This window comes from Phytophthora cinnamomi, assembly GCF_018691715.1.
Source record: "Phytophthora cinnamomi strain GKB4 chromosome Unknown Contig9, whole genome shotgun sequence".
Taxonomy (NCBI): domain Eukaryota; phylum Oomycota; class Peronosporomycetes; order Peronosporales; family Peronosporaceae; genus Phytophthora; species Phytophthora cinnamomi.
This window is the reverse complement of record NW_027150942.1, coordinates 396367-419644: the sequence shown is the minus strand read 5'-3', so window position 1 is coordinate 419644 and position 23278 is coordinate 396367. Positions and strand designations below refer to the sequence as shown.

The 23278-nt window shown below is 57.1% G+C and overlaps 4 protein-coding genes across 4 annotated transcripts; 3 read left to right on the top strand and 1 right to left on the bottom strand.

Moving 5' to 3' along the window:
- Nucleotides 1-544: 544 nt before the first annotated feature.
- Nucleotides 545-3608, top strand: IUM83_16330 (reverse transcriptase; the record flags this gene model as incomplete). The annotated part of the gene is made up of 2 exons (XM_067941204.1): nt 545-764; nt 1243-3608. The coding sequence occupies 2 exons, from the start codon at nt 545-547 to the stop codon at nt 3606-3608; spliced, it is 2586 nt and encodes an 861-aa protein (XP_067798412.1).
- Nucleotides 3609-4260: 652 nt separating this feature from the next.
- On the bottom strand, nt 4261-5577 carry IUM83_16329 (uncharacterized protein; the record flags this gene model as incomplete). The annotated part of the gene is made up of 1 exon (XM_067941203.1): nt 4261-5577. The coding sequence occupies one exon, from the start codon at nt 5575-5577 to the stop codon at nt 4261-4263; it is 1317 nt and encodes a 438-aa protein (XP_067798380.1).
- Nucleotides 5578-5985: 408 nt separating this feature from the next.
- On the top strand, nt 5986-6447 carry IUM83_16328 (uncharacterized protein; the record flags this gene model as incomplete). Its single annotated transcript, XM_067941202.1, has 1 exon — nt 5986-6447. The coding sequence occupies one exon, from the start codon at nt 5986-5988 to the stop codon at nt 6445-6447; it is 462 nt and encodes a 153-aa protein (XP_067798379.1).
- A 120-nt stretch (nt 6448-6567) lies between these two features.
- IUM83_16327 (uncharacterized protein) lies at nt 6568-7209 on the top strand (the record flags this gene model as incomplete). The annotated part of the gene is made up of 1 exon (XM_067941201.1): nt 6568-7209. One exon carries the CDS (start codon nt 6568-6570, stop codon nt 7207-7209), a length of 642 nt encoding a protein of 213 aa, XP_067798378.1.
- Between the last annotated feature and the right edge of the window lie 16069 nt (nt 7210-23278).

The following is a 23278-nucleotide window of genomic DNA, read 5'->3' as shown; positions in this document are numbered from 1 at the left end:
GGGCGGATCTGGATCTGGAGCTGTTCGGCCTGGTCGGCCCGGATCTGACGAAGTTCGAGTTGGTCGATGCCGGATGAATGGTGATCTGGAGAGTACGACCCAGCATTTCCCCAGATCAAGTGGATCTAGGTCCGACGGACTTGGATCTGGTAAGCCCGGATCCGGCCGATTCGGATCGGGTGATCCCAGATCGGGCCGGCCCGGATCTGATATGAGTAGATCCAGATCTAGCGAACATCGAGCTGATCTGCACCCGGCAAGTAGTGATCGGGAGAGTTCGATCAAGCCTTCGGTGTTGGGACGTAGATCTTATATCGACGACATCTTGGTGACCGCCAGATCGTGGGATCATTTGTGTGAACGGGTGGACGATCTGCTGGAGGCGTGTGACGAATGGAATATCTCGATTAGTGTGGTGAAGAGCTTCTGGGGCAAAGCCAAGGTGGAATATCTAGGCCATAAGGTATCCAACTCAGGCCTGGAGGCGAATCCCAAGGATCTATCTGCCTTGGTGGACTTGCCGTTCCCGGGATCACTCAGATCAATGCAGTCGTTCCTCGGAAGCTTAAATTATTACAGTCGGTTTATCGAGGATTATGCAATTTACGCTGCGATCTTGTATGAGCTGCGAGAGGTGGACTTCGCCACGATGTCAAAGGCGGAAGCTCGGGCCCAGATCAAGGCACACCTGGATCCGCCCACCCCAGATCACATCGGATCACCGAGTCAGGATCTGGGATCTGGTGATCTTGGATCCACGATTGGTGAGACCTCACAACCAAGTGATCTGCACCCCAGCGGCGTTGCGTCGACTCTACACGGAGGCGAAGCCCCCAGATCAGCGCTGGAACTCCAAGCATCGGGATATCCTGATCTGGTGATACCGGATCTGGAAGCACGTAATCCGGAGATACCCGATCCGAGCTCTCATAGTCTGAAGACAGGCGATCTGGGCCTGGGTGGTCTGGGCGAGATCGACCCCCGCTGGATCCGAGCTCACCGGGCGTTTGCTAAGCTGAAGAGCAAGGTCGCCTCGACTCCGATCCTGCGCCACTTCAACTCTGGTCTACAACCAGTAGTGGTGGTGTATGCAAATGATTGGGCGATCTCGGCAGCCCTGATGCAGGAACATGATGGGATCCACTATCCGGTTACATTCGTAACTGGCGTGGCTCTTCAGATCACCGGGGTTACAAGGACGCCTAGGACAGTGGGCCGCCCTGCTCTCTCCGTGAACGCTAGAGATCGTCAAGTGTACCAAGGGCGAAGACGAGATCCTGGGGGCGATCGCCGCCAACATCACACCCAGATCACAAGTGGATCAGGCCTTGATAGCGATTGCACCGAAGAAGGAACCCAGGCGCCAGATCCAAGTACCGATCCCGACTGTACGGCTAGATGAAGAGCTTTTTGTGGTCAGCTTCGACGGATCCGCCCGCGTCAAACGTGGTGGAGGCGCTTACAGCGCGATCCTATGGAAGCTGCCGGAGTGGAGTGTGGTAAAAGCTAGATCCGGCTATGCTGAAGGGTTGACTGTCAACGAAGCCGAGTACCACGGCCTCCTGCTGTGTATGGACCTACTCGAGGGAGAAGATCGGCGCAGGCTAGTGATCTGTGGCGACTCAAACCTGGTGATCCGCCAAGTGAGAGGTGAGATCGACTGCAAAGCACCAGGGCTCACACTGCTAAGGCAAAAAGCCCTAGATCGGCTGCAGATCTGGCCCGATCACGAGCTGGTACACGTCAAGCGCGACTGGAACGGTAGCGCTGATAGTCTAGCGAGCGCCGCACTCCAACGACAAGGCGGGATCCTGGTCGACGATGAGACGGATCTGCAGGATCTGGTCACATTGAATCGACTGCACGAGATACTGGTGGTTAGGAAGGAGGAGGCCGACTCGGTCGCTCGAGTTTCGCCAGCAACCACCAGATCGAAGGCTAGATCCAGATCCACACCTACCGTCCTACAAGAAGAGGTAGTGAGAGAGCTGAGGATCGATCGGATCCGGCAAGCTCAGGACGAGGAGGCGTGGATCGCCGGGCTGAAGAAGTATTTGGTCGGGGCGGCGCAAGATCTGACGCAGGATGAGGCCAGATCCTATGGCAATATTAGCATGGATTACGAAGTGGATCTGAGTGATCTGCTGTTCTACTGCCACCCTACGAGGAGATCGGAGGCGGATCGAGATGGACTGATGCGACTGGTGATTCCGGAGACACTCCAACAGGATGTTCTGCATCACTATCACGCGAGTCTGGAAGGTGGCCACCAAGGGATCGGACGCACGTATCAGAAGATCCGAGATCACTTCCACTGGAGAGGTCTCTATCGGAGCGTGCAGCAATATGTCGGAGAGTGCGTGGACTGCGAGACGGGCAAGGGACGACCCCGGATCCAGGGTGAGTCACCCGGTAACATCCAGGCAACCTACCCGTTCCAGATCATAGCCATGGATCACATCCCGTCGTTGCCCAAGTCCTACAAAGGTAACACGGAGCTGCTGATCTGGGTGGATCTGTTCACAGGGTATGTGATCGCCAAAGCTAGTGCCTCGAGAACGGCACAAACGATCGCGGAGTCATACGAGGAGTGCGTGTTCAGGCGATTCGGCGCCAGCGAAGTGATCCGACACGACCGTGAGCCAGGGTTTATGTCCGACTTCTTCAGATCGTTCAACCGGATCTTAGGACAACGACAGCGCGCCACTATGGCTTACCGCCCCCAGGCCAACGGCACAGCCGAACGCATGGTGCAAACAGCGACCAGGGCACTCAAGATGTACGTGCAGGATCTGGATCAACGTGATTGGGATGATTACGCAGAACGGCTTACCTTCGCGATCAACACTGCTCAGGATCGGATCCGAGGGGAAACCCCGTTCTACCTGGTACATGGGTGGGATCCTAGATCCACCTTGGAGGCGACGATCCCGTTAGGCAGCACTCGACGTCAGGATCGAGATCCTCGGAGGTGGAGATACCAGATCCAGCGCTATTACCAACAGGCACGAGAGCAAGTCAATGAGAAGTTGCGAGAGGCGATCTCAGATCGGGCAGACCACCATAACGAAGGAGTGCACCCGCACCAGATCGAGGTCGGATCCCGTGTCTGGTTATACCTGGATCGCGTCAAAGAAGGGTATGCTCGTAAGTTGGCGCACCTGTGGCACGGCCCATTCCGTGTGGCGGAGAAGATCGGCGAATATGCAGCTCGGATCGAGTTGGCAGGTACAGAGTACCGCCTCTTCCCGGTGGTGCATGTCTCCAAGCTGAAGCTGGTGAAGACATTCCCAGATCGCCCCCAGATCCGGCTGACAGTCGAGGATACAGATCGTCTTGATTTCGATGAAGCCCTGCTGCCTGAAGATAGCTGGATCCAAGGTCTGGACGAGGACGAATACGAGGTGGAGAAGATTACAGACATGAGAACAGGAAAGCGAACTCGTTATGGCCGGATCTACAGGGAATTCTTGGTGCATTGGAGAGGGTACGACGAACCGACATGGACCGATGAGACAGACCTCAATTGCGGTGCGATACTCCACGATTTCTTGCGGGATCGGGCAAATCGGAACCGGTTTGGCGTGATGCAGTCTCACGAGGAGTAGTGAGACAGGGATCAGCTGGAGTGAGTTGGTCACTCCAGCGGTGTGTTGGAAGAAGGATCTGCAGGGTGGCTGCAGATTAATGGGATGGGTGATGTATATTGCATGTGGAGATCTGGCGTTGTGTGCGTCAGATATTGGCAAACTGAAGACTGGTACGGTGATAATGCTCGCCTAAGGTCCCAGATCACTCAAGACAACTCAAAGCCGAGACGCCGAAGATCAGGTGGATCTGGCGCATATGGATCTCGGTCAAACGGATCTGGGATGAGTGGATCCGGATCAAGCTTATTCAGGTCTTTCGCTGCCCGTACTGCGTGGATCCGATGCAAGAAGGGATAGATCACGTGACCCCGGATCTGAAGTGGAGCTGGATCAGGTGGATCCGGATCCGAAGCGAATTGGAATATGTCGGAATGAGGTGGATCCGGATCTGAGGTGAGGACAATGTGAAGCAGTGCAAGCTGGGTAACCAAGACGGCGAATGACCGATCTGAAGGTCGCTAGACGAGGGTGGAACATGTCGATATGGCAAAAGCGGTATTGGTGGAAGAAATAAGACATGCAAGCTGGATCTGGCCTAGACAGGGGAGACTTCAACGATCGGGTAGTGGATCCGGCCAAGATCCGAGGCGACTCGGAAGGGCCCGGCCCCCTACTCAGCGTCAGCAGTGTGGACACCGAAGAATTTGTCGGTGAGGCGTGCGATCTGGCGTGCTGGGTGATCTTGAGGGCTGTCGCGGTAGTGGTTGCGCCACGAGTCAGCACCGTTACACTCGTCAAGAGCCTCCAACAGATCGGTGGGCTCGGGGCGGTTGAGACGACGGTTCTTGATATTGGCTTGACGAGATTCGTATCCCGGATACCAGATCACGGACTCGTGGCGGCGGGGGAAGTGGAGGAAGAAGGAATCCAACAGGATGTCCAGATCACACCACCCCTCCTGCATGGCCACTATCAAGACCTGCAGAAACCCTTTCCAGCGGTTCCCGGCGTGCGATCTGCGATTGTTGCGCTCCTTGTGATACACTGTCAGCCAGGGATAAGCCTTCGCCGATGCCGGTAAGATCGGGAAAGAGTGCGTGGATTCCCAGTAGGCTTGACGATTTGCCTTTTCGTAACTCTGGTATTGTCGGATCGCGAGTCCAAGCCGGCCACCAACATCCGTCTCAAACGAGATCGCGCCATCTGAGTTCTCAAGAACTTCCCAGGGGCGCGTGGCTAGTAGAGCTCGTACGTTGTTCTCCGTGATCAGCTCCCAGCAGAAGTCGGTGTCGGCGACTTGAGGCCGATCTTCTGCCAACTCGAAATAAGGGAAGATCCAGCCCAGCTGAATCGGCAGGACAGGGAACAGCGCCTGGATCCGCATTGCAGCGAAGGTCTTGTTGTCAAGCTCCTCTGAGATCCAGGGATCTACGTCCGCCTGGATCAAGATCCGAGGTTGCGCTCGTCCAGGGATACATTGCGCCTCAGATCCGAATGGAGCGACAGGTGCTAGTGGATTACGGGCGGGACGACGCCGATTAGCCGGGGCTGGGTCTGGCCCTCGCGGATCCGGATCCGGGTTGGTACCAGGAACCTCGTCATCGTCGGGATCATCATCCGGGGATCCACCGGATCCACCGATCACAGGTCCACGCCGGGGAGACGCGTGCTGACGACGACGCTCGGCGGATCGGGATTGAGCCATCGCCTGCAGAGTCTGGGCTTCGAGCAACTCGTTGGTGATCTGGGCGGTTTCTTCATCCTCTTCTTCATCATCGTTGGTGCCGCCAGTGCCGCTGGTATCCTCGCCTTCCTCCTCCTCGTTCTCGTCGTCAGCCTCTTCGGCCGCCGGGTGGCCGTGATCTTCTCCGGGTTCGTCCTCGTCGTCCTCTACGAAGCCGCCGTCATCGTCGATTTGGCCTTCTTCAGCCAGATCGCCCTGATCCGGGTGGTGCGCTGGTTCCGACCCTGATTGATCTTTAGCCATCTCGACGTCGGAACGCTTGGCTCCCTGGTTAGGCACGGATCGGAGTGGGCGCTCGCCTGGACGTGCTGAATCGCGATTCGCCGCAGTGGAGTCACGGCGAGCACGTTTCGAGGGCTCCGGATCGGCGATCTCGCCACTTCGCTTGGGACGCTTCTCTTCCTGATCTGGGCGCTTGGCTGCTTCAGCGGGAAGATGCTCTGGGGCAGGCTGATCTGGGACCCCGCCGGCGCTCTGGCGATCTCCTTGATGCTGAGGCAGCTCCCGAAGTGTACGGAGCAAAGCCGCCGGATCTCCCAACTCGTCGGAGGGGAGAGGTCGTGCACCTACTGCAGTGACCACGATCGCCAGACGTTGGAGAGCAACGTCATGCTCCAAGCGGAGAGCATTGCGATTCCGCTGTAGAGTGTCATGATCCAGCTGAAGGCGTTCATGTTGCTCCCGGATCTGATGGATCTGGCTCTCAAGCAGACCCACAGTCCGCTCAGCAGTGTCCAAACTCGCCCCTGTGCGGCAGATATGCGTCAGTTCACGGCCAAGGAGTTTCAAGCCAAGACGGAGGAACGTACGGAGATCCTCGAGCTCAGATCGTGCGCGATCTGCGTCCAGTATAGCGTTGTCCCGATCCTCCACGGTACTTATCAGATCCGCAGTGGCTGCAGCTTGGGTGGATCGAGCGGTGTTGAGATCGGCCTGTGTCTGCCGGAGGAGCACCCGGATGCCTTGCAGCTCGTCGCGGGTGATCCCCAAGTGACGGTCAGCCTCGGTGGATGCAGCTTGGGCCCGATCCCGCTCTTGGATGAGGCGATCTCGCTCCTGCACCAGTTGATCTGGGGCGGAAGCAACGCGGGCCGCCCGATCTCGCTCATGTAGGGCGTCCTCAGCGTGGTAGAGGGCCTCTTGCGCTCGGATCGTGACACTCTCAGCTAACTCACGCGCATCTTGGGCGTGGTCGATCTGCCTGTCCAGCGACCTCTGCTCCTCGTGGAGATTATGGATCTCGGCGCCAGCCAACTCTACCTCACTCGCGAGATGGTCATTGTTGTCGCGAAGTCGATCTCGCTCCCGCGTAAGCCGAGCGACCCGACGTCCCAGATCTTGGATCTCTGCAGTTTGCTGCGTGATCTGCCTTTGCAGGCTCGCGACCTGCTGGGCATGGTCCCCACTCACGTCGCTGCTGGCGGAACGGAGGCCGGAGACCTCAGAGTGGAGACGTCGGAGTTCCTCACCTTGATTCTTGTAAAGGCGTTCCAACTCGCGCAGTTCGTGAGTCTGCTGAAGCAGCGTTCGAGAGATCTGGGTCCGCTGACGTTCGGCCGTGTCGCGGGCCGCCGTAGCTGCTCGGAGATCCGCGACGAGCTGGACCGAGCGAGTAGAGAGGGCCCGGTTCAAGCGACGGAGTTCTTCAGGCGTGGCGCCGGTCGGAGCAGTCAGATCGGGTGGATCCACATCCGGGCGGTTACGCGGAGCGCTTCGATCCGGGCGCTGGCCAGACAACTTTCGGTCGGGGCCGGACATGGGGAACACTGGCGCGCCAGTGGGCAGAAATCAAAGGTGCCCGCAGTGATGCCGTTGTGCGGCAACAACTACGCGCAGGAGGCGATTGTGGAGAAGCGAATTCCGGGAAAGGGGTGATTGGGAGCAATCGGCAAAAAGATGGATCTTGACGGAGTCACTATACCGCGGAAGTGACACCCGAGAAACCAGATCGAGGGGATCTGGTGATGTGGGTGGATCGAGGCTGTCAGATGTGTGTGGCGTCAAAGGGAGACTACTGGAAATACTACAAGATGACACAGAAGACGTCTACATACGGCAGAGGGCCAGATCCGTACTATCGGAAGTAGTTGGATCCAGATCACATGTACCCATTTGGATCCAGACCCGGGTCACCTGTACCCAGGCGGATCTGAGCTTCTGAGGGATGACTAGGATACGCTAAGCGGTGGATGGAGCTTATGCCAGCCGAAGGACCCCAGATCAAGACAAGTTAACCCAGATCAGGGACGGTGGGATCCGGATCACATGTACCCATGTGGATCCAGATCCAGATCACATGCACCCATGCGGATCTGGGCCTCTGAGAGGTGGCAATGGCAAGCGAAGTGGAGAAAAGAGTTTGCGACGACCCAAGGACTCAAGATCAGCGAGGATCAGCGTGAATCAAGCGGATTTGGGAGAGGTGGATCCAGATCACATGTATCCATGTGGATCTGGATCCGGATCCCGTACGCCCGGGCGGATCCAAGCCTCTGGTAGACGGCTAAGACGAGGAAAGCGAGGAAAGGAGGTTGCAACAGCACAGGGACCCCAGATCAACGCAGACCGACCCAGATCAAGGCACTTCGGAGATCAGCGGATCTGGATCTGGATCTGGTGATCTGGTGATCTGGTGATCTGGGGATCTGGCGGATCTGGGACTCAGTGGGTGATCTGGCGGCTACAACTCAACGGAGGGAACAAGCGACGATGCAGTGAAGGTAGAGGTGGTCCGTAGAGCCGGCAGGTACAGATGGGAAGATAGTTCGGATTGGGTGATAGGATTTTGGGATAGGATTGGACATAACCATAAATCAGAGTCTAATTTGCCTTGGACAACACAAGTGCCTTCGCCTTCGCCTGGAATCGGGATCGACATTGGCCCACCAAGAAGCGGCAAGGTACTGGGTAGCAGATCTAGTGTTGGTTGAATAATCTGGATAATATATTGGCCAGATCAACCTTCCTAGTGAACTCCCTACAAGTGCAGATCCCAGATCACCCGGAGTTAACTACTTGGCCGGGTGATCCAAGACTCTCAACTACCCTGATCCCGCTATAGGAAGCGGCAAGTACGACAAAGGGCGACCTACCAAGTCGCAACAAGGGCCTACAACACACCACAAGGCAACCACTCGGCCGGATCCAGATCCAGGCCGCCAGATCCAAGTCGGGAATCACTTGATCTGGACCAAGAACCGCGAGCAGAGTGAAGATTTCCGCGCTGCTCCACCAGATCCCCGCGTCTCGCCAAGACGTTCCTACTTCAACACTTGGACTCTTCAGAAGTTACCAGAGGAGCAAGATCCAGCCCTACCGACGGGTACACAAGGTGAGGAGTTCAGCACTCATCACGGATCATCGGAGTACCCCCTCCGTTAGTCGGTGTCCGGGCGCTGTTGGGAAGTTGGATCTAGCAATCTCGCAGATTTTGCTGATCCCGCTACACCACACCGCGCGACCGTGTGCCGCGCGCCGTCGCCCATGCAGGCGAACGTCACAATCGCGAACGACGTCGCCGCTCCAAAAAAAGGGCGACAACCAGTAGGTGCGGGGCGCCCTACTGGTCGTGGACGGAGCGATGGTTCTCTGGTGGCAGAACCTGCTCCTAGCCCTCCCGTGCTTCATGCACGACTATTTGCCACCACATCCGGCAGTGACTCAAGACGGATCGTGCTCAGTATCCACGTTGACAACGCGGGCGCCCGCTTCGCGCACTGCTGGACTCGGGCGCGACGAACAACTTCGTTCGCGCCGAGAGCCTGTCGGTGTTACCGGCAGACATGAACATTCGTGAAGGGCCTGGAGACATGATCGTGAAGTACGCTGATGGAAAGCCGCGGCGGACGCCCCGACGCTCCGCGACCTTCGCGTACGAGTTCGATGGGTTCCGTAGTTCCGATGAGTCCTTGGTGATCGAGTTGAGCGGCTCGTTCGACTGCGGCTTCGGCATCCCGTGGCTTGCCCGCCACCAGCCTGAGATTAACTGGCTGAGTGGCACAGTCCGACCCCGAGACATCGATGTGAATGAGTGTTGGCGTTCCTGTGCGGAACGCCTAACCAGTAGCCGCACGTTGCCGTCATGGACTCCGATTCCATGGCCCATGCTGCATCTGAAGTGGGCGATGGCCCTTCGTGTGCGGTGTGCGAGCACGCAACCTGCGCTGGTCTTGAGCAGGAGTCTCAAGACGTGTCTGGCGTGGTCGAGCATGGGTCCCCACGTCCGGATGAGTAGTGGCTCTCCAGTGGTGAAGAGCAAGAGGATGTGGTTGAGCGTGGCCTCCCACGCGCGGTCGAGCATGAGTTCCCGCGAGTGGTCGAGCGGGAGCTCCCTGACGAAGTTGACGTGGTCGTGTACGGCGACGCACGTCCAGGCGCCGATGTCGTGTCCCGGCGCCCCAGCACAGCGGCCATGATCGAGCGTGGGCTCTCATCGGCAGCCTCAGATGACACTCCGCGTCCGTTTCGCCGTCGCGGCCGTCGCAAACCACCCCGCCCTCGTGCGCCATCGGCGGACCCGATCGAGACTGAGTCTGAGGTGATCTCAGTCCTCGTGGGGGCGGAGACGCCTCTGCGAATACGTGACGTCGAGGCCGCACGTCCTCCGTGCGACGCCGCCGAAATCACTCGGCTGCCTGGGCTCTCGTGGAAACACTTCCTCCGTGACTTGAAGAAGGGCGAGATCGAGCGAGTGTGCATGGTCGTCGCCGAAGACACTGAGCCCATCGCGGTCGTCGATGCCAGAGCGTCGGACCCAGCATCCGACGCGAGGATGCGCCCGAAAGGGGCTGAGCCGAAGAGTGCACGCCAATCACGCTACGCAGCTCAATCGTTACCGGCCATCGACGCCTTCTTTGAGAGTCGCCGGCAAGCCGGCCACGTGCGAGAGAGCCTGTCCCCACACTCCAGCCCGACGTTTTGCGTGAAGAAAGCAACCGGCGGATGGCGGATCGTCCACGCCTTCAACAAGCTCAACGACGCCACTATTCCGGCGCAGACGCCGATCCCGAGGAAGGACGTGGTACTGGACACCATGCCTGGCAGCACCAAGTACAGTGCCATTGATCTGATGGATGGTTTCTATCAGATCTTGATGCGCGAAGCTGACGTGCCGCTGACTGCGGTCAGCACGCCTAGCGGGATGTTGTGGGAATGGCTTGTGATGCCACAGGGGCTCAAGAATGCACCCGCCACCTTCAACCGCATGGTGTCCAACTTGCTTCGGCCGTACCGAGACTTCGCGCCTAGTTACTTCGACGACATCTTCATTCACAGTCGTGCCGAGGGCGGCATGACGGATGTCGAGGTACATCTCCAACACCTGCGGAAGGTGTTCGAGGTGATGCGGGAGAACAAGCTGTACGCCAACTTGAAGAAGTGTATCTTCTGCGCCCCGAGATTCCTGTGCTCGGGAGCTACGTCAGCAAGGATGGTGTCCGTGCTGACCCCGAGAAGATCGAGGCCATCTGTGCGTGGCCTACACCTCAGAACCAGAAGCAGGTCCGACAGTGGCTGGGTCTCGCGACATACCTCCACCACTACTCGAAGAACTTTGCGTTGATCATCCGTCCGCCGTCCCAGCTGCTCAAGGCCGACGCCACGTGGTCGTGGTGTTGCAGAACACACAAATATCGTCAGATGTGGATCTCCAGCACAAACCACAACAATCGCCGGGTTAGGTCGGCGCTTGTTGGCCTGCGCAGGGGTTGTCCCCTCGCGGTTCGGCCCAACCGGGACAGCGGGTGGCTCGTCTCTCGCCGACACCTGCCAACCAAGGTCCACTCTTCCGGAGATCCGCCGAGCTAGCGGACTCCGTTCACAAACTCCTGTGCCCTCCACCAAAGGATGGACGGCGGCGCGCTAGCGCTTTTACAGGCCGCCGGGGCAGAAGCAACCCGACTTGAAGAGTAACGGCACCCGGGCTGTCCGGCGTACCGGCTCGCTGAGTTAGCGAGACTTTTCCTTCGCACTTGGCGAGCACCCAACCCCAATCCCGGGCCGACCTAATCTCTTGGCGCTGCCAGTCGAGTACCCTACAAGCTATGCCTCTCGGGTACCGACGGCAGGCATAATCCGACCCCGTGCAGGGACTTACCGGAAAGTGTGCACGTGTTGTGGGCCTAGAAAATTCTGCTCTGTTTGTTCTTAAGTCTCCTGGGCGCCCTGAAAGGGCGCCTCCACTATTCCTAAGGTCCTATACAAATATCAAGTGAAATGGAGTGGTTTCGGATCTCGGTCGACCCTTCACCCTCTCAGCGACGCTTCGAACTCGGCGGAGCCGGATAAGTTGTCCGGATAACCCGGCGAGCTCGACGGGGAGGTCTCGTCGACTCGGCTGAGTGCTGCTGGGCTCGCGGGGCTCACGCTTGGTCCTCTTGTGCGCCTTCTGGCCGTGCACCGCGTCGTCTGGGCGGCCGGCGGCTCTGTTTAGCCGAGCTCAAGGCCTGGAAACTGCCTTGAACTCGGCTGAGCGTCTCCTAGCGCCCCCGCACTCGGCCCGCCGTACGTGCGTTTTCTCCTTGCGTGGCGCCACCCGTCCTTGGTCTCCGGTGCTCTTGATTCCCCTTCAGTCGGCCGCAGTGCGCTCGTGAAGCCTGCGAGCTTGGCGAGCTCGGCGGTCTGGCACAGTGTACCATCCAGCCGAGTAGTACCGTAAGTGCTACTTTCCTGGCCGTCTCGGTACTGCGAGCTCGGCGAACTCGGCGGACTGGCACAGTGTACCATCCAGCCGAGTAGTACCGTCGATTCCGCCATTAGGTGGATTTGGTACACTGTTCCACTTGGGTGCTCCACAAAACTAATGTTTCCTACACCACAACTGCCCCGGTCATGTTCCGAGCCGAGGTGGTGAGGGGCCTGACCCACTTGGTGTGTCCCACATAGAGTTCTTCAGTCCAGTCATCACATTCCCCCGGCAGGACCCGCTAGAGCGCGACCTCGACGACGTCGCCCCGACAAGGTGAGGCTTCCTCATGACTTGCGCGTTGGCACACACCTTGACTGACATGTGGTCTCTGCGTCCCGCAATGTCTGTGCGCGTACAGATGCGTCAATCGCAGAAGCCAAGTCCCGCCGACCGGCCAAGTTAGCGCTCGGTCATCGACCCCCTTTGACCTGGACCGGGCAACCCGAAGTCGGCTGTGCCCCTCCCTCAGCATCCCGACCGCGGTGATGGCCGCGCAGAAGCCCCGCAATTCTGCGGGCCCCGCTGATCTCGACTGGGTGAGTGCCAGCTCTCGATCCGTTAGCCCGCTGAGCTCGACTGGGTGAGCACCAGCTCGCGGTCCGTTAGCAGGGTAAGTCCGCGATACCTGTGTCGATCGAGTGGGTTGCAGCTGATCGCTGTGGTGTCATGCTGTGGTGTCTCCAGGAGATCGCGCTGAACTCGGCGGACCAGGCTAGTATTCTGGTTCGAACCCCGCCGAACTCAACCTTCGCCGAGTTCGATCTCGACATGCAGCAACTTCGCTGGATTGGAGCTCGGCTGACCTGGACCCATGTTGAAGTCGGCGCCACTTGGCGTGGAGGCTGGCTCACACCCCGCCTGGTATACTGCGGTACAACTCGGCGCGAAGGGGTATCCTGCTGGAGGCAGGTGTCAGTCCAGCTCCAGTTCAAGTCAGTGGAAGATCTCGACTCGACGCCTGGGTCCCAGCTCATCTCGCCGAAGTTGTGCGGGCCTTCGCCGACACACTCACTATTCGGTCCAGCTTTTCCGGACGACCCTTTCGACTCGGCGAGGTCCAACTCGACTGGTACTTCTACTTCAGTCGTACCCGGCCCCGCTGCCCCCGCGAGCTCGGCTACGGTTACTAGGCGTCGAGCTCCGCAATTGCGTCGAGCTCGGCGGGGAGGCGCTGTTACTTTGCTGGCATTCGTGGCTTCGCTTGCGGACTCGGCGCCTTCGTCGGGACGCGACGGTCAGGGGTGATGTCGCAACTCGGCTTGGCACGGTTCATTATCTTCCACATCTCCATTATGTAATTCATATAACGTATGCAGTTTGACGCAGTAGCTTTCTTCAGCTCGACTCGGCCTGCTGGTCTTCGCCGAGTCGGTGGATCATCACTTGGTGCAATAGCTTTTAATCTTCACCTGCAACTTGCACCATTTGCAAACAGTTTTCACTTTTGTTCTGTTGCAGATAGTCGACATGCCCCAAACTCGATTGGGCTCAGTTGAGCTTAATCTCAGTATGCCCCAACCGAATTTGAACTCGGCGAAACACAGCCGAGGTCAACGCCTGCCACGGCTCGGAGACTTGGCGATTTGCATTCAGGTCTTACGACGTAACTTAGCTCGGCAGTGCCATAGTCGTATGCAGCTTGTGTAACTCAGCGTAATCCGTACCCCATCATCTCATCAATACATTCCATGCAATTTCAGCAGTAGCAATTCCATTCCGCCGAGCCTGCTTATCACTCGGCGGGTGGTCAACATGTGGTGCAGTAACTTAACCCTCGTCTGCAACCTGCACCAATTGCAGACGGGTTTCACGTTTCTTGTTGTGATCATCGACCTTCTTCTTCACCATAAACGGTATACGCCAGCAACGAACAAGCTTCATCTTCACGCGAGGCTTTACGTGCTCCATAATCAACCAAACTCGGCTTCCTTCCTTTAACGGGTGCCTTGCAGACTCGGCGACTGGACGTTTTACTGACGCGGCCATGTCAGCGGATTCAATCTGGGCTTCGCATTTCTTCCTGCCCATCCGAGCTCTAGGTTTCTCGGCGTGCTGCGTTTTCTCAGCTGTCGGGCCGCTCTTCAACTCGACTTCTCTCTGGGCGCCGGCTTCTCGGTGAGGACCGAGGTCGCCGAGTTTGACTTGGGGTTACGCCTTCGAGTTGACCTGAATTTGTGCTGTGGCCTGTTGCGACTCGCGATTTTTGCACTTGTTAGAACTCGGTGGGATGCAGCTCGGCGAGGTTGACAAATCTTGACACTCAGTTTACGCGAACTTCTTTGTGGTGGAATTCGCTACGTCTTCGGTGTGGCCCTCTTGATAACTATCGCCAAAATGAACTCGGCGAACTTGGTTCTTCGGTCTTACGCTGACATGAGCTGTTGAGCCGTGGAAGTTGGATGCTCCGGGTCTGCCCCTGTAGATAACCTCCGGGATTCTGTTCAGCTTCCTCAACTCGGCTTTTCTCTCCCGACGAAGAATTACGCGACCTGCCTTGTTCTCCAGGGCTTCCGACACAAGGGAGTCGGCGGCCGTGTTGTAGCAACGCCCTACATGAAGGTATTGAACCGAACTCAGCTGTTCGAACCTCTTGTGGCGTGCCAACTCGACTTGCAGCACTTCCCCCTTACACGCAATCACCCCCATGGATTGCTGGATCGCAGCCGCGAGTCGCCAACAATTATCGGGCCAGTGACCCCGTGTACCAAGGCGGCGGTCACCCCGTTGCTCATGCCGGTATACTCGGCTAAGTTCACCGTGGTCGACTGAAGGTGCGCGATCGCAGCGATCTCAATGCGCCACTCGGGCAATCGCCACAGGATCCATGGACAGCTTCCATGCCCGCCGAGTTTCTCCGTCTTAGCCGCACCGTTGAATGACATCACATGCCCCTTGAAGTCGGTTGGTACTCGAGCATAGAGGAGGTCTGGATCCATCCTCATGGTAACCGAGTTCTCCAAGTAGTCTTCGAGCGGATTGGCTACGACGAGAGCTCGGCGATCAGCTTCAAGCTCCGTAATCGAACTCGACTCGAGTTCGAACGCAACTGAGGGCTCCTTCCAATGTTCGAACTCGGCGGACCGCTGATCTTCCTTAGCTTTCCATTCTTCGCCGAGTCGCGCGGCCGAGTGACAGCGTAGCTGGATGCCTCCTTCGGGGTCCCCGTCCAAGGGTACACCGCTGACGTCGATCTCTTCACAGCCGAGTCGACCGGTAGGTGGTCCCGGTCCAGTCTCCCCCCAGGATCAACTCGACTGACGTGGGGGGGTGGTTCACCGTCAGAGCCAACAGGATCTCTGGCCAGTCGGCCACATGATCTCGGCTCAGCTGAGTCACTCGGTGAGCCGGGATCGCTCGGCTCGGCCGAATTTACATCCATATCCAGGCAGCGATTCGGGGTAGAGCGGTTGGCTCCCTCAACGACATCCCTTCCATCAGGGCTCGACTCGGCTGAGTCATCCCAGGGGCTCCAATTGCTGTTAGCCGAGTTGATAACGTGGTCCCCACCCGTGGCCGGCGGCACGGACAGATCCGTCCTGCCTGCAGACCCGGCTGACTCTTCCTCGCGCTTGGCGATTAGCTCCCATTGCTGGGCGCACGTGAGCTCTGGTTTCTCTCCTTCTTCTGGGGGGCGAGCAATCACTTCTTCAGACTTCGTGCACGGTCTACGTTCCACCGCCGGTGGCTGTCGTGCCAGCCACTCATCATACAGCTGTCGCTCCTCCTTCAACAAAACCTTGTCGGTAGCCGCTTCATAGGCGAGAACCTGCCAATCTCTGTACTTCGCCGAGTTCAATCGGACGTATCCCTCGGGGGGAAGCACGCCATATGGGGCCCAAGCAATCACTGAGAAGTGGGCAGGTGTAGTGGGTCTAACTTGACTCACTACTTTAGCTTACACGTTGCGCAACGTGTATGAGGAAGCGTAAGTACTTAGTAATTACTTAGGTTAATTATATTTGAATACACAAATATAAGTTAAGTAAGAAAGGATTCCAAGTGACTTAGATTAGGTAAAATGAGAACGGTATTGTGTGTAAATTGATCTTCCTCTAAAATCTGCTAAAAACTGCTTATCATCTATGAAAGGGTTGGCAGCGGCTAGCTGTCAGAGCCCCGCTAATATGCACGACTCTGATTGGTAGAAAGTTGCTGCTTTCTACCAATAGGATCTTTGGGTATGTGTGGACCACTCATTGTGGTGGTCCACTTCAATGTATCCATTGGTGTGTCTTACACCAAGGTGAGGAAGTATCCAAAACTTTTAACAGATAACCTATCTGTTAAATTCACAAGTGGCTTGCAGCCACTTGTGCGTGTAACCCCGTTACACCATCCCCCCCTTAAGGTTAGACGCGCGGGGTCTCCGCACGTCAATCTTCGGAATTGACCATTCGTCAATTCTCCGCGTTTGGGGAAGAAATCCGCGCTCATTCAACGATGAGCGCGCCTCAGAAGAAGACCTCGAATTCGGTGGGGAGTCATCTCTCCATCGACGACTACTTCGAGCGTCAGAAGGCGAAGTACGGCGACGTCGTCGACTTCGACGACGACGATGAAGATATGGAGGGCGAGGAGGACTCGCCCTCTAAGCGCAAAGACTCAGTGTCGAGCGAATCGCTCGACCCTCATGCCAAGAACATTCGCCCGCGTGAAGGGGACGAATCGGACGCTTCGAGTTCGAAGCGTTCGCGTACTGAGAGCGATACCCCACTCGCTTCTGCTGGGGCTCTCAGTACTCCGCGCGCTGCTGCAGCAGCGCGTGATGTCAAAGCTCAAGGCTCTCCGCGCGCTGCGCCTGTAGCGCGCGATCCATGGATGCCGTCCGCGTCCGAGATCGCGGACCGGTATGGGAACTCGGTACCTCCGAATGAGGTGCCGCTGTACGTATGCAGCGCCATCAAAGATGACGCTGTGGCTGCCGAGCTGCACTTTGATGCGGGGAAACGCATCAAAGGCGCGATTACTACATCGGACTCTTTCATGAGCTCCGATGGTTTCAAAGCAAGAAGACCTCTTCTCGCAGCAAAGAGCCCGAATGGCAGGCACTTTGTCAAAGCTGGAACGCCTTTGTTGAAAACTTCAACAAGAGGCCGAGTGCTTACCGTGATCGGATTAAGCAAGCGCGTGATCGCTTCGAGACGTACTCGAAGCGTGGAAAGCTGGAGCAACGTCATGTTGCTGCTGAGGAGGCAAATGTGCCGTGCGCTGTGCCCGAGGGCTTTCAGTGCACGAAGTGCTTTCCAGGCGCGGTCCGCTTGAGCGACCGCGACCTGAACGGGTACACGTCGTTCCGTGTGCCCGAGAGTCTCAAAGAGCTCCGTGCTAAGTTCTTAGCACGTGAGGGTTCGGGCGCTAGCGATGATCGCAGCGCTCGTGTTACTTCCGCTGCGCCAGCGCGTACTGCTCCTCGTACGCCCTCACCATTTCCGGAATGTCCTCCAGCAAGACGTTCGAGGAGAGGCTGCTCGTCGCCGAGGCCAAGTCCTCCGCTTCTGCCTCGGCTCCTGCCGAGGCTTCGGGTCAGCCGAGCTAGATGGCTCGTGCTGCAGGTATGGCTTCAGCCGTCCGACGTAAAAGGTCGGATGGAGGCGCATGCTAGACGGTATGTCTAGCGTGTATGCGTTGCCGTGCCGTGCCAACACAGTGAACGGCCCGATGAAACGCGGAGCAAGCTTGCTTGCTCCGAAATCTGAAACTGCATGTCTAGGTAGGTTTTGTGTAGCTAACAAAACTAATGAACCAACTTTAAATTCATTTGTGTTGCTTCTGCCCGCATTGTCTGCGTTCAGCTTCTGTTGATCAACAGAAGCTGCTATTGTGTCTTGGACAAACCGAATCACGGCTTGTCTTTTGGTGATGAAACTGATTGCATCCGAGCTGAAGTCATTCAGCTCGCTCTCCGCTAGAGGCCCGGCCTCTGCGTGGTTCTTTGCGGTGTCTGCGCCCTGCGCAGACCCGTGGTCGTTGGCCTTGTTGTTGGGGGAGTCTGCGACCTGCGCAGACTCATGTGGTTTGTCCATTATTGCAGCTGACACTGTGCAAGTGTCAGCGGTTTTCTGCGGCTGCTGTATTGCAGTCGTAGATCCTCCCCCACTTAAAGTGGGAGCCATCACTCCGAGTAAACTCGGTAGGCGTGGATGCCGCATGGCATTCACGTAGAACGGTGTATGCCCGGTCGAGGCATGCACTGAGTTGTTGATGGCAAACTCTGCCATCGATAAGCACTCGCTCCAGTATTGGAACGAGTGAGCGTAGCTCTTCAACATATCGACGAGCACGCGATTCACGCGCTCGGTTTTGACCGTCCGTCTGCGGATGATCCGCAGTCGACATGGAAAGCTGGCTCCCAAGAAGTGTAAACACTTCTTGCCACAGGTGCGCTGTGAAGCGCGGGTCTCTGTCCGACACGATGTCGGACGGCATGCCATGGTGTTTGAACACCATGTCGACGAGCAGATGGGCCGTCTGCTTCGCGGTCACCTCTGCTGGCACCGCAGCAAGATGTACTATCTTGCTGAAGCGGTCTACAAAGACCACAACACCGGTGTTCCCTCCGCTATCCGGGGGAAGACCAAAGATGAAGTCCAAAGACATGGACTTCCAACACTCCGACGGAGTCGGTAGTGATTGCAGTGGAGCCTGCGCGAATGGCGCAGGCTTTACGCGTTGGCATACCTCGCAAGCACGGATGTACTTGCGCACCCACTTATACTGGTGGTGCCAGTAGAAGTCGCGCGTGAGAAGGACGTAAGTCTTCTCACGTCCGAGATGTCCCGCAGTCGGGGCATCATGATACTCGTACATGATCCTGAGTCGCAGGTCATGATCGTTCGGTACGACAACGCGATCCGCGTTGTCATCGACTGCATTGTAAAGCAGCAGTCCGTCGTGCACACGAAAGCGGTGTGCACGCGCTCGAAGGTGCTTGGGCAGCTTCTGACGGGACTCGTCAGAAGGCGCTGTGCCATAGGCCAGCAAGAGCTTCGCGTCCGCGTCGTGCGCGTACGCGGCCTTCACATCATCCAACAGAGATGATGTGGGTTTGCTCGATCGCATGACGTCAATGGCATTGACGTCAACAGCTTCTGCATAGTCCGGCCGACGTGATAACGCGTCGGCCACCACGTTCAATCTTCCGGGTTTGTATTCGACCCGGAAGTTATACTCCGCAAAGAATGAGAGCCATCTCGCCATTCTTTGTGAAATGTGTGGCGACTTCACTGCGGTACGCAGTGAAGCATGGTCGGTGTAGACCACAAATGGTCTACTCCCAAGCAAATACACTCGGAACTTTGCGAGTGCATACTTCATGGCAAGGAGTTCCTTGTCATGCACCGGATAGTTGCGCTCAGCTGGCTTCAGCTGACGCGATTGGTAGTAGACGATACGATCACGGCCCTCGTGATCGTGCTGCATCAACGCGCATCCGATCGCGAAATCGGATGCGTCACACACTACGTGAAATGGGCGATCTTGGTCAGCCACTGCCAAGATCGGCGCCTCAGTCAAGCCCCGCTTGACTGCATCGAATGCCTTTTGGCTATCGGTTGTCCAATTCCACACAGCTTCCTTCTTGAGAAGCTGGTTCAGCGGGCGGATCTTGCCCGCATAATCCTCCACGTACTTGCACAAGCACGTGGTCACAAGGAACTGCCTCAGTTCCTTGACACTTGAAGGCGTTGGCCATTCATTTATCACTCTGACCTTTTCCGGGTCAGGGCGAACGCCATTCTTTCCGACGAGACACCCGAGGACGGGAATCTCGCTCGCCCCGAAGATACACTTCTTCAGGTTTGCGTAGAGCTTATGCTTTCGCATAAGCTCGAGTAGCTTCCGGAGATGCACCCTGTGCATCACTACGTCGGTCTTCCCGTCCACAGCCCGGCTGTGGATGAATACATCATCGAAATAGCTCGGCGCGAAGTCGCGCACCGAGCGCAACAAGTGCGTTACGCACCTGTTGAAAGTCGCAGGGGCATTCTTAAGCCCCTGTGGCATTACTAGCCATTCCCAGAGCATGCCGCTTGGCGTGCTCACTGCCGTGAGAGGGATATCGCTCTCACGCATTAGGATTTGATAAAATCCATCTCGCAAGTCGAGAGCACTGTAAACGGTGCTCCCGGCCATCGAATCGATGATAACATCTTTTCGCGGTATCGGCGTCTGCGCCGGTACCGTCGCATCGTTCAGCTTGTTATACGCATGAACGATGCGCCATCCGCCCTGTGGCTTTTTGACACAGAACGTCGGAGCACTGTGCGGGGACTTTGATTCCCGCACTTGTCCTGCTTTACGACGACTTTCAAAGAAGTCGTCGATTGCTTTTACTTGCTCTCGCGGCAGTGGCCACTGCCGCGTGACACAGTACTTCGTGCCCGGCACGAGATCAATCTCGTGCTGAATGCCCTTATCCTGCGGAAGCTCCGCAGGAATCTCTTCCGGGAGTACGTCTTTGTACTCCCTCAACAGTTCGTAATAGGGACTCGACTTCAGCGAGTCCCAACCTTGTTCCTCGAAGCGCTCTCGCTTCGTCTTCGCACTGAGAGTGTCTTCACTCTCAGTGGTACTTCCCATGAAGAGCTGCCTCAGCTCTTCGCTCTCGCTCTCCGTTCTTTCGCTGTTCGAAAGAACGCAGACTTGCTCGATGCGTCCATCGTGCAAGTCGCGCGTGAAGCGCTTCCAGCTCATGGCTGGAAGCGAAGTCAACTCCGACGCCGTCGTCGGAGGACTAGCGAGTTCCATCTCACGATACTGGAATCCAGTATCGGTGCGCGTCAAGACGCTTAGCGTCTCGACGTCCGGCGTCACCGCCCCAGTCTGCCCAGCAGACTGCTCTTGTTGCGTCTCGGTCCGGACCGAGACTTGCGCAGCGTTTTCCGCTTGCGCCGTTTTCTTGTTGTGCGGAGCCCGGCTCCGCACAGTTGTTCTTCTGGTTCAGGCCCGGCCGTGGACAGTTGTTCGCCGGCGGACCCTTTCCGCGGGCGCGCGGTATCAAGCCCGGCTTGACCGCATTTTCCTTCGTGCAGCCCGGCTGCACGGTAATGTGTGCCTTCGCCGGCAGACCCTGTCTGCGGGCGCACGATATCAAGCCCGGCTTGATCGCATGGCGCTTCGTCGTGCAGCCCGGCTGCACGACAGCTTGCAAATTGCGTCAGTGCGGTACGTTTGCAACCGTCCGCACTGTTTGCAGCGTCAACTCCCGGAGTTGACACGCCTTCGCCACCTCGACGCCATTCATTGGCGGAGCCGACGCGTCGTCGTCGACCTGACCGCTTCGGGTCAGGGACTGTCCCTTACACGCTTGAACGTGGGTGTTGGTTCCCGGAAACAACACATCTTTTTCTTCCGACGTCGGCAGCATTGCCGACGTGGGTCTCGCTTGTGTGCGCCCTCGCGCACCTCTTGGGCACTCCGGGACAGCAGTATTAAGCGCTGTCTCGACTGGTGAGCCGCGGTAACAGGGCCATCGCTCTCTGTTCCGCTGTCGCGTCCGAAGCGCACGAGCGTGCGCTTCTTCCAGTCTATCACCGGATCATGCCGTGCAAGCCACGGCATGCCCATTACCACGTCGAACTTATCGTCCAGGTCCAGGACGATAAAGCGTTCGACAAACACTCGTTGTTTGTACGAGAAGCGCACGTTCACGACGCGCTTCTCGGTCTTCACGATGGCACCTGTTGCCAGTCGTACCTCCAGAAGACTTCGAGGTACATTTACCTCCTCGAAGTCAAGTCTCGACAGGCTTCGTAGTCGAACAAAGTTGTTCGACGCGCCTGAATCTACCAAAGCTCGAAGAGAGTCACTCGCTCTCTTCGAGTAAATCTTCAAGATGACTAGGTTTGGCCTGTCATCTTGTTTCTTGCAGTGAGAGCTGGTCTCACTGGGGGCTGCAGTCCTCAGTGTCGCGTGCCCGATGTCGGCACGCGCGACTGCATTACCAGTAGGGCGCCCCGCGCCTACTGGATGTTCGCGTTTTTGTTGGTCCGCGGCGATGCCTAGCATCGCCACGACGGCCACCTCCAAGGGGCATGGGAGCTGTGCACTCCCGTACAAAGTGACCGATCCTTCCGCAACGGAAGCATCGCACGTTACCTCCCTGCTGCTGGTAACCAGCAGTTGTTGCGTTCGAGAGGTCCATTGGCTCCGGACCTCCCGTCCTCGCTACCGGGCGTGGTTGCGACCTCGGCACGTTCACATGCAGTTTAGCCTGCCGCAGGCTAAACGCTTCTTGCATGGCAAGAGTAATCACAGCTTCGAGAGTACTCGGGTACTCTCGGAAGAGATAGGTCTTCACAGGCCCATCTCTAAGCCCTTCATGAACGTGACGACCTTGGTCGCTTCGTCAATCGGGTTAGTCACGATATTTGATACCAAATATCGTGCACGCTGCGCGTAAGCATGGACGTCATGCTTACCCTGCTGAAGGTCGAGGAATTCCGCCCTCGCCCGAAACTCGTTTTGCGGGGGCTCAAACGCTTGTCTGAGCTCCTCTTTGAACACTTCGTACGTGCTGAAGCACGTAGGATTGGAGAGTCGGCGTCCATACGCCCAACTCCTGCGCGTCCGCCAAGGCAGGACATGGCGAACGCGACCTTCGACAGCGGGTCGACGATGCGTCGAGCCGCTATGGCTGTGTCGAGTTCGACAAGCCATCGGAGGAGAGCTCGCCCTCTCTTCCCACGTAATTGCTTACGCTCAACTTTAATGGTTGAGCACGCGGTGTCGTCCCCGACGACGCCGTCACTGAGAAGCAGCGTCACGCTGCTCCTTCATGATGAACCCCAGAGCAACACCATGTTGCTCCGTCGGCGATAGCGTACGCAGCATTGTAGCTATCGCCGCTTCTCCAATGACTGTTGACAGTCGTTGGAGGGCTTGGCAGTCAGCGCGTGCAACATGCGTTGCAGGCGTATTGAGCTCTCCATGGGCACCTCCGTGCTCATGTGGTTCTCGGCTCCGCGTTCGTACACCGCGTACGAACGTCAAGCAGTCGGTCGTTGGACGGACTACAAAGTGCTACCAGGTGTAGTGGGTCTAACTTGACTCACTACTTTAGCTTACACGTTGCGCAACGTGTAGGAGGAAGCGTAAGTACTTAGTAATTACTTAGGTTAATTATATTTGAATACCACAAATATAAGTTAAATCAAATAGACAAGACTCCGAGTAGCTAGTTTAAGGTAAAATGAGAACTGTAATGCTTGTAAATTGATCTTCCTCTAAAATCTGCTAAAAACTGTTTATCATCTATGAAAG